General features: G+C 36.4%; 1 protein-coding gene across 5 annotated transcripts in view; it reads right to left on the bottom strand.

Moving 5' to 3' along the window:
* The window catches only part of ASXL3 (ASXL transcriptional regulator 3), a 124640-nt gene that overhangs the window by 12333 nt on the left and 100901 nt on the right, over positions 1-11406 (bottom strand). For 4 of the 5 annotated variants that reach the window (XM_048507519.1, XM_048507517.1, XM_048507518.1 and 1 more), the window contains 3 exons: positions 6076-6172; positions 5179-5284; positions 289-2218 (listed from right to left, as the gene is read on the bottom strand). In XM_048507519.1, coding sequence (XP_048363476.1) covers positions 289-2218; positions 5179-5284; positions 6076-6172 — 2133 coding nt within the window. The remainder of the gene's footprint in view (positions 1-288; positions 2219-5178; positions 5285-6075; positions 6173-11406) is intronic. The other variant, XM_048507521.1, reaches the window with a different exon arrangement.

The raw sequence follows: 11406 nt of genomic DNA, 5'->3' as shown, positions 1-11406 counted from the left end.
CCTGTACTATCAGCTGGCAGCTATTAACTAGAATTAATAGAAGAAAGCCTTCACTGTCTAGAACAGGGGTCTGCAACCTGCGGCTCACCAGATGTTCATGGACTACAAATCCAATCAGCCACTGCAGCATGGCCAATTGGCCATGCTGGCAGGGGCTGATGGGAATTGTAGTCCATGAACATCTGGAGAGCCGCAGGTTGCAGACTCCTGGTCTAGAAGTACTTGTTTGAATTACTCCAGAATCAGCTGATTAATATCTGTGTGTCAATATACTCCCCATCATTTTACCTTAAGAGGTGGGACTCTCGGCTCTTCTCTAGGCGGCTGCTCTTTCTCCGATGAATTTGTTGATACATTACGATGAGATTGCTCATCTTCAATTCTAGCTCGCTTCTCTTTGCAGATCCCAAAACTGTGGTGTTCAGCGGTCTTCCTCTTTGGGATCTCTAGGTCTCTACTTTCACTTTTTACTTCAGGTGACTTTGTGGCTTCTGAAGACTTTGAATAGGAACCTTCAAACCGACTCTGGGTTGCCCCTTGAAGTTTATGAGACTTACTTCTGCCCACTTCTGAGAACATCAATTTTTCTGATGAGGTATATAGTTTATCATGTAGTTTAGATGGAAGAGATTCAGTATTTTTGCATCCGGCCACTTCTGTTAGAACAGACAACTCCAGTTGAGAGATCGTACTTTTCTTTTCAGTTTTTTGTTGAGCCCCATGGTTTCTAATTTTTATCACCTCTGAAGAAGAATGTTCAGATACAGAAGAAATAAAGATTTTTTCTATTTCAGTATGTGGTCTACATGGTTGATTAGTAAAATTCCTATGAGATTTCTCTACTGTTGAAGCTTCAGGTATGGCAGCTTTCACAGTTTCAGGTACACCATGGAGCTGTTTTTGCTGAGAAGCAATACTCTCCTCTTGAGAAGCATTAGGAATAGTAGAAGCCTCTTCTTTCAGTGGTGACAGAGATTCTTCAGACAGACATGGTGATTTTCTTTGCTGCAGAATAAATCTTTCACTTACTGGGGAACTAGAAAGTGGAGATGTTTCTGAAGGTAGCGGTAAACTGCTGGAGTGAGATGTTTCAGAAGCTAAAAGAACAGAAGACACTGAAGAGGTTTCAGATGTTAAAGGCAAATCAGACATTGGTGATGTTTCTGATGGTAAAGGTAAATTAGAAACTGGCGATGCTTCCGAAGTCAAAGGCAAATTGGACATATTAGATGATTCTGATGTTACAGGTGAGGCTGGCATTGGCGATACTTCAGATATTACAGATGTATGCAGATCATCATTCATAGTTTTTTGCTGACTATCATTTTCAGTGTTTTCAGTGCAAGATACATCAGATGAACAAGCTGTTTCAGGAGATACTGGAGTACAAGGCTCCTCAGAAGTAGACTGGGTATCACCTCCAGGAGATGCAATACCAACACATGGTTCTTCTGGGCTTTCAGAAGAAAATGAAGTTTCAGAAATACAAGCATTCTCAGATGACTGCTCTTCAGGATCACTCTGCAGCTCCATATGAACAGCAACACTTCCGCCAGTGAACAACGAACCATTGAGGACAGGGGAGTATTTTCCATGAGGACTTAGCTCTTTTGTAGACTCTGTGTCCTTTTCTTCCATATTACTGAGAGAATTTGTAGATGAAGCAGACTGTGAAGGTGATAAACTGTTTTCCATTTGATCAGTCATGACTGCCATTTCTTCTTGGCAATACTGTAATTTCTCCTCTACCTTAACTTCATCATGAGCCAATGCAACTACTACATCATTCATCACAACACAGGATTCAGAGTTCTCTGGAAGTGATAAAGTTTCTGTTTCTTCATTTGAGCCCACTGGACTATCAGGTTGTTTAGTATTCACATGTTCTGCTTTATGGTTTTCCTCTTGACACTCAAAAATACTTGTCTCAACCTCCTCAGCAATCTCCTCTTGAATAACAGACTCTTCAGGTATCAAAATGTCTTCTGCTTCTGTTAGTACATCTTTGGCTGGAACATGTTCCATGTTGCAAAGGGACTGACAGAAACCTGTCCCTGGCAATGGTGGTAGCTGATTGTTTTTCTCTTCATGATCATCAAAAGCTGATTCTTTTGAAGGACCAGGCAAATCTGAAGATCCAAAGAGTGACTTATCTTCATCTTCATTATTGTTCTGTGTAGATGTAAGTTTCATAGATTCTTCTATTGACATTCCAAGCCTAAACATAAATCACATATGATTAAACAATGAACACCTCACAAACACTTCAAATAACCACTAACAGTTCATAAATTTCACTGCATGCTGCAAAAGTATGAGTTTTGGATGAAGCCAAAGAACTAAAGCTGGATAATGCAGATATAAATTACTGTCATCTACCAACAATGCATTTTTCTTCTCAACTAAAAAAGTTTTACTCCAAACTATTTATACTAACTCAAAAGTTTACAGTGGCTGTAATCCAAATGAGAGACTTGCAAGTACATAAATTTTCACACCAAGCTGGTGTTTTTGTAGCTGATACCAGGATGGGGGTGGGTGGGTTGCAGTTGGTTTCAGAAAACTGACGATAAAAGTGTAATTAGTGTTACTTCTGTGATGACGCAGCAATTGAAACAAAAATGAGGATGACTCAAAACCCTGCAGAATCTATTTATCTGAAGCTTATTATGTATTTATCCAAATTTGTACAAAAGTGCTACTGCGGGCATAGCTATATCATCTGCTTATCTCATTCATATCTCCATGACCACTCTATATAGAGAGTGTGTCTTTAGATGTGCAACTATGAAAGACACACAGATGACCTGATAGTTTATAACATATTTTTGGAAAGATTTAAATTTCCTATGGTACATTAAACCAAGGAAGAGGCACTATAAAATTCACAAGCAGTATCAGTCCCTTCCCCTGCAGTGATGACTGTATAGCCACAATGTAGCCGGTGAGGGTTGTACAGGCTAAAAAACAAGTCTTGGCACATCTGACAGCCTCTTTGGTCCTTACAATGCTAATTCTGTCTTTGAAACAGTGGGGTGGATCCAAAGAACATTTCTGTTGGTGAAAAAGAGAGTAAGTAATTCCCTTTGACCTCCTCCCCCCAAGGCTATGCTGGAAGAACACCGGATTTGAATGAAGAAAAGTCATGTGGGAAAACTGGTGTACAGAGGAGGAGAATCTGTTGAGACCGAGTAAAAAAGTTGGCTCCAACCTAGTGCCTGAAAATTAAACAATAATGGTCACTGACACTCTCATGTTAGATAAGAGAAACCAGGTGAAGCAGCCATTTTGGAATCCTCTAGATAAGAATATAGGAAGAATCAACAACATCACATGATAAACATAGATCAGATTTCCATACACTGAGGTAGGACTCTGAAATAATCCAAGTTTAGGAAACAAATTACAAACTAACAATACAAAATATTGAATGTACAATATGTTTTTTTGCTATACAACGGTCATATTTAAATTTCATAAAACCCAGAAATATACATAACTTTAATTTTAGTTTGTGAAATGAATAACAATAATAATTTTGCTGGAAATATTTCCCAATTAAACTGTTTTAATCCACTAAAGTTTTAATCCACTAAACATGTTTTCCAAAGTCAAAATTCAGAGGTCAGTTCCGTAAAATAATGATATCACTTAATTGACATGAGACAATTACCTGAAAAAGTGCTACAAAGCTTCTATATTTTCTACATTCCTCTTAATTAATTTTATTTCCACAGAAAATCTTAAATCAAATCAGTCAGACCTTTCCCTTGAAAATAATTTCAGCCATTTTCGATGTGTTTCTACTTGTGAATTCACCATAAAAATAAACCAGAACATACCTGACTTCTTCCTGTAATTTTTTTTAAAGAATTGAGCAAAGCTCTAGGGCTAAACTATGCTGGACAGCAGCAGATTAGAATCCTTAATTGCAATCTGCAGCAATCATGTGGTAAGGTGCAGCAGTAAATTCAAGTATGAGAGACAAAAAAGTGCCTGGTGAGAAGAACAGAACCCTTTCTCTTCACAACTCATCCTCCCACAGCATGTCCCTTGAAGGTCATCTTTGCTTTAGCCAGGCTCCCATGCAAAAATTAGTCTAGCTGAGAAGCTGGATGAGAAAAAGCTGTAGATGAGAGAGGGGTTCAGTTACATCTCCCAACTGCCCTTTTTGTGCTTTAAATTGTATCAACCCATCACTCCTTGTAGATGTGATCAAGAAAGACCCACATTTAAGGAAAGTGCTGACATGCTGCTATGTTTTATCTGTAATACCAGAGCTACTGCTAGTACTGTAAATTATCTGCAATTACCTCTCTCCATCCACATTTATCACCAACAGCTTACCTAGAAACATAGAAATGACACTTTCCTACCCATAAATTTACCGTTTAGATAAGACAGACAGGACAAAGGTTTGATAAACGAGTAATAAGGTTGGAAGTAGACTATCGCTAGCATTACAGAAAGCACACAAAAATAGGCTATAATAGTCTAAGGAAGCTTTACCAAGTGCGGGATTTTAAGGCAAAGAACAAGTAAAGCTGGAATGCAAGAATGAAGAAAACGACGAAGGCGAACAACAAATTTAAAAAATAGGAAGACTATTCCAATATTATACAACATTTTAAAATCACAGGATAAGTCAATGTGAAAGCAAAATTATATGGCCAATATGGATGATTTTATACCAAAAGATCATAAGGAATTAATTTAGAAGACATCACTACAGCATGTTATGATTCCAACTGCTGCTATTGGATTTGAAAAAAATCATGTTGTTGTTTGTCATAACAGAAAATAATATTAATTGTTATTATTAGATTTTGTAGGGATGTGTTATTAGAGCTAGGATATTCAGACTTTATGGACTAGATATATGATATGAGACAAATCTTCCAGCAATAGCATATAAAAATTCTTTACTGACATCTGAGAAGATTTCTTGTATCTTTCAAAAATAATTTTTATCTTGCCTTTCCTCCATGTATCTTAAGGTGCTGTAGATGATTTTCTTCAACTCTGTTTTAACTTTATGCATACATTATTAAGCAAACAAGTGGCTGAATAATGCTGATCTTGTATTTGAACAGTTTGTATAATAAAAGCATTAAAAAGAAAAAAATTACATGAGGCACATTCTTTAATTAAAATACTAAATATTACTTTGATACTTACTTTTCACCATAAAATCTTTCAAAGAACTTTTCTTTCCAAGGTTCTGTTTTCTTTTCTTTTTCAATCTCTTGCCTGATACGCAACTGCATTTCAGGAGTAAATTCTCCTAAAAGATACAAGCAGTAGCATATTGAATTCCAAAGAATTCATTTAAGGATCCATGAACAGTTTCAGTTGCAATTACAGTGGGAGTATATACAGAAGCACCACTGAAACCAACAGAGGTGATGCAAAAATAATTGCAAGGTTGATCATGCCACAAGATATTCATGCTGGCCAAGTTCCAAAGATCCTAGCACACCCATCCAAGCATTCCCAAATATTTTGAGCTTCTTCTATAATTTGCTCTTCAAGTTTTTGTGCTGCACCAGATGTGGTTCCAGAAGTAACACAACTTTCAGAAGCAGCTTTCCAGGTCTATGGAGGACTGTAATAGGAAGGAATCATTCATTCTCAGAATTTCCCCATGCAGCTGGTTAGATGTAATGTTTATATTCATTACCATAGTGTTTCACTCTTTATCTTACATGTTCAGTGCCGCAAAAGTTATTTTAATGCAAATATTATCTGAGTAAAAACATTAAAAATATTCATTTACAGCCTTTTCTTTGGTATTTCCCAAATACATATTTGTGGGGCTTAGTCACATGCATTTGTGTTCTGCAGTTGACATGGATGAAAATGCTTGTTCATATTTTGAATACAATTGTTCAAACAAACTTCCTTTGCTGGGTACTTCTGTGATTAAAATAATCTGAAGATAAATATGAGCATGTCATTTTTAAACCCTACTACTTTATTTTCTGTTTTACAAAACGTACTTAGAAGTGTGTATATTTTTGGCCATGATAAAAAAAAATCAGTACTTGGTAAATTTAATAACAAATACAAAATCACCTTCTGCCAGTCGTTGTTTCCACCCTTGTGCTGCATATGCAAAGAATTCATTATTTAGAGCGGAACTACTGAGGCGCAAAACTCCATCACTTCCCATCTAGAAAATAAGCCGATGGCAGTAGAAGAAACTGTCAGAAATTGCTTCAACTAAGAGTACATAAGAATAGAGCTCCAATTATGTGAAATAGGGAAGGAAAGAAAGTGGGAATAACAAAGGGTATAATCTTCTAATATTTAAATAGCATTTTCACTGTAGTCATCACATTAAATGCAAGTGGTCTAATCCAGCTTCTAAGTATCTACATTATTTATAACCAAATTCAAATTCAGTTTATGTGATCTAGCACTTCTTTAACATTAGACGCCAGTAAAAAAAGGAAGCTGAAAGTAAAATAAAATAATTTTAGAAGCATTAGGAATTTCTAAACGACATCTAATAAAAGTATGTCTCATCTTTTATACAAGACGCTGCAGTTTCCATGAAAGTAATTTAACAACCAGCAGGTATTAGAATAGCAATTCATAAACATTATAACAATTTGATAAATCTTAAATAAGAAACACTTAAAGAAATTAACACAAAATATCACTTGTGATAGAAATTCTAGGCCAGAAAAACAGTTTAACATTAAGAACATATTGTTTTTCTACTACATGTCATGATCAACATTTTGGTGATCTCGAGTTGCAAAATTAAATTACAGAGACAGCTAAATTGTAATGGAATCACTTTATAAATCTGGATCTTGGCAAAGAAATACAGTAAGTGATGATAACTTGTTGCAGTCAATCACTGAGCCAACAAAAAAAGCAACTCCTTATTTACTACTAAGCAATGCCCAGGATACTGTGATAAGCACTATTAAGCAATGTCTCCTTGGTTTATCAGCTATTTGGCTGGTTTCAATCTGATTTTTTTTAATTACACTGAGCAGGGATGGAGAACAACTCCATCATGAAGACTAGCATCCAAAGAACGAGAAGAGCAGTGAGAAGTCCAGATGAGCGAATGCATGAACTGCTACAGAATACAGTATTTCTTCAGTGAGAAAAGCTAAAATATGAATGTGCCAATTTTACAAGAAATATAAATCACATAGATCCTTTCCCATTTTCCATGTTCATGAAAACAGAGTTCAAAAACACTCTCATAAAATGTGTGCAGGAGAAAAACAATAAATTACACAGAGGAATACAAAATGAAAACAGCTAAAATGTGGATTTGCTACCAGATTTCTATATGGGCTCAAAAACTTCTCAAGTCAAATAAGTTAGAATATTGATAACCTTTGTTTTTAGATAGAGCAGAAGATACATTTTTTTAACCTGAGATGAAAATATAGGACCAGGAAAACTTAAAATTCCTGGTATTTACTTTAGTAGTCCACCGCCCTGAAGATAGAACAATTAACCACTAAAGCTAAATTAGTATTTGGGAAAACATGCCAATAAAGCACTTTTTAAATACACTATTAATTTTTATGGTTTTCTAAGAACTGCTGTCCAACAGAGACAATACTTTAATGAGCCAGAACAGCAAGTGCTTTTGAAAGGTTAGTTTTTTATTTTGTTGTGTATTGAATTCTAGTTTTGTCTGATTAAGCACAATGGAGGTGCTAATCCCCAAACATAAGCAATTATTTTATGAAGAACTAACACCAGAAGCATTCAAGTAATTATTTTTTTATTTTATTTAAGGAGAAAAAGAAACATTTGTCATAGCACAGTGGCTATCTTCATAAGCCATGAAAATGTCTTGTGAAAATGCGACTAAAACAGAACAGCATTCAATCAGTTAAGTCCCCATTGATGTCTAATTTAACTCCTTTGTTTTTAGAGTGCACCAAAGCATCAGTGCATTAATAAAACGTGGCAACATTCTATATATATTCTACTAAAGTCTGAATGCTCCTCAGGAAAAAAAATCATATTATTTTATAGGTGTTCATGATCTCCAACATGGCTGATACACTGAGGAGCAACCATCCCAATCCATTAGTCCCTGACAGACACACATATACCCTTCTTCAATACAACCATTTTTCTCCAACTCTGCTATTGTTCAGGCTTTCCATATCATTGATAAGTAGAAGACATATTCTAAAGTAATGGCTTTATTAATGTAAGTAGCAATTATACTATTGAATTAGGCAGTAAGTTCTACATGGTTTATTATGCTATTTCACAATAAAAAGGCTTTAGCTTCAACATACCAAAGACATAACTCGGGAACTTAAAATACATCTTACAACATGGATTCTCCAAATTTAATAGAAAGATACTGAACTTTTGTTTCAGATTTACTTGTTTAAAAGAGTATGAGGCCAATGGGATTGTATTCAATTGAAAGGGCGAAACAGCTAAAGAAATGCTGTGAAGTCTTCATGTCATACCAAAGTATAGCTATTACAAAATACAACATTTGATCCAGCATACTTTCATTGTCTGTGAAAGACTCGCAAACCAAAAAATAAAGAAAATATCTGGGGGAGCTCTGCAACAATTGTTCTATTGTTAAGAAAAATATATATTCAATATATTGTCGAAGGCTTTCACGGCCAGATTCAACTGGTTGTGGTGAGTTTTCCGGACTGTGTGGCTGTGGTCTGGTGGATCTTGTCCCTAATATTTCGCCTGCATCTGTGGCTGGCATCTTCAGAGGTGTATCACAGAAGGAAGTCTGTGACCACGGCCACACCAGGCCACACCCACACATCCCGGAGAACCCACCACAACCGTATATTCAATAGTCTATACTACTGCCTGCTTGTCATTTCATTCTGGGGATTTAAAATAATGTAAAAATCATTAAAAAGCCAGAAAATTAAAAGTGTTCCTAGCAATTATTTCTCTTTCCTGTACGGATGTTAGATAGACTACAATCCTATGTTTTGAAAATTCGACAAGCTATGCTTAGTCGGCTTCTCATTTAGTAGAACAGATAGTGATCACAAATATAAATAATGGTATTGAGGCACCTTAATACGATTTTATTCCAGTATAAGCTTTCATGGACTAAAGTCCACTGGATAAAGTGACACTCCTAAATGAATTTGGGTTCTTGCTATATCATACTACCAAATCTTAGCAAAACCTAGCACTCTCCATCCATTTACTAGCTTAGCATAGCTAGTGAGTGAATTTTTCTTCAATACATTTGAAACTGTATACAATCAGATTGTACCTTGTACTGAAAAACATAAGAACAGCCCTGTTAGATCATCTCAGTGATTCATCTAATCCAGCACACTGTTTCACACAGTAGTCAGTTGCCTGGGAGTGCCAACAAACCTGGTATGGAGTCCAATGCCTTCTCCTGATGCTGCCTAGCATTCATAGGTTTGCTATGCTGCGTTTGTATATACACGTTCCCTTCACTCAGCATGGCTAGTAGCAATTAACAGACTTACTCTTATTCAGAACCCTCACAAAATCATTTTATACTGAGGAACCATTAACTGCATAAGAAAAAGCAGGTTGTAAGTGAGGGAAGTTTAAGTTGGAATTTGTTAGTTTGCATAATTCTTAATTATTTTAAGTTTGCATAATTCTTTTGCATAATTATTTCTGCTGCAACAGATTCATGTGACTACCCCTCAGGAATTATATTTGTCACACAATATTGATGGGACAAAAGGAATGATAATTGCTACTATGGCTACAGAGGTAAAAAGGAAAACCAGCTCTGACTCATTTGCCAACTGAATCCCTTCCTGGCAAAGTCCACTGGAGTGCATTTCCTGGTAATTTCCCAATGAGATATTTCAATTGTACTTCATTTTGGGGCACCCTTGTTGATTTTGAAAGTTGTACAGTTGAGAATGTAGCAGCTAAAACTGATTTCAGCTTAGGAATCTTTACTGATTTTTTTGTGAACACTAGTGATTATCAGTTTATTTCAAGGCTAAATTCAAGTTGCTGGTACTTTCTTTTAAAGACCTTTACAGTCTGGATCTTGGATACACGAGGAAGCTTCCCAACATACCCAGTCTTATTTTAAAGTTCTTTTGACAGCTCCATCTTGCATCTGCCATAAAAGGCTTTTTTGGTAGCAGCCCCAAATTATGTCTACCAGAGTTTGTGGTTTTGGAGTTATGGACTTTTGAAGCACATTTCAAGGTTTCCTTGGGCAAACTTTACTTAAGCAAAGTTTACTTAGCAAACTTAGGCAAGTTTTATGGTTAATATGGCTAAGGGGATTTATTGATCGAAAAATCAAGGTAGAGTAGAAAAACTGAACGGTGCATGTATATAAGTTGTATATGTATACTAAGACCAACAACAATAGCCTTTTCCTATGGCCAAACAGATGTAAGCCACTAGATCACACAGTTCAAAAGTGTATAACCAAGCCCAGCAGGTTCAAAAAGAGAAGATGAGGTAATTACCAAGATGGCAATTCCTCCAATGTATTGTCAAAGGCTTTCACGGCCAGAATCACTAGGATGTTGTGGATTTTCCCAGTTGTATGGCCGTGTTTCAGTAGTATTTTCTCCTGACATTTCACCCGCATCTGTGGTTGGCATCTGAAGCAAATACACTTCCCATGAGAAAAAAAAATGTCAGGATTAAAAAAATCTTAACTGCAAAGTGGACTATCACAAACTAGAGATCCACCAGTTTTGTAGAAAAGCAAGTGCTAGGCAGAGGAGACAGCTGCAGTATCAAAAATAAAGAAAATGTCCCCTTGCGTATTTTGGATTGCAGCCAACATCTTAAATAATTTTACATTAAACTGTGGCAACTGAATGATTTATAACATCAGACAGAAAAATTAACTCGGGATATTAGCTAGACCTAAAAGCACTTAAGAGGTTGCTGCTCCATTTTTTTGTTTCTAATGGAAGGTTGACTGCTTCTTGAAAAGAGTTGGGGATAGAAAATGTATCTTAGTTACTCGTATTGATTTGCAGTGATGTAGTAGCTCTGCTTTACTGCTAGAGGCGGCCAGACTGATTATACCTACTGATTATACCAGACTGATATAATCCACTTCCACTTGGAGAAGCTTTGCACTTCAGAGGTGGGGGGAACTTATAAGGTTCTACCTAATAGATTAGATGCCTACTGGCATGCAATGGACTTCACCCATCAAGGTCAAGGAAGAATGTGTTTGACAGAAACCTGGGTAGATTCATCAGAGGGCTTTAAACTGGCCCCACAAAGGGAAGGAGATGATCAACACAGGAATTTCAGTGAAAAAGAGAGAACAATGGTGGCCCTCCTAGGAAGGTCAGGTCAAACGGAGTCAAAGGTGAGGGGCTTCAGATGCCTATGTAACAATACCCAGTGCTTGGGTGATAAGAAGAAAGAGCTTGAGCTTCTAATGTA

Source organism: Sphaerodactylus townsendi, linkage group LG09 (assembly GCF_021028975.2).
Source record: "Sphaerodactylus townsendi isolate TG3544 linkage group LG09, MPM_Stown_v2.3, whole genome shotgun sequence".
NCBI lineage: Eukaryota > Metazoa > Chordata > Lepidosauria > Squamata > Sphaerodactylidae > Sphaerodactylus > Sphaerodactylus townsendi.
This window is presented reverse-complemented; position numbering and strand designations above follow the sequence as displayed.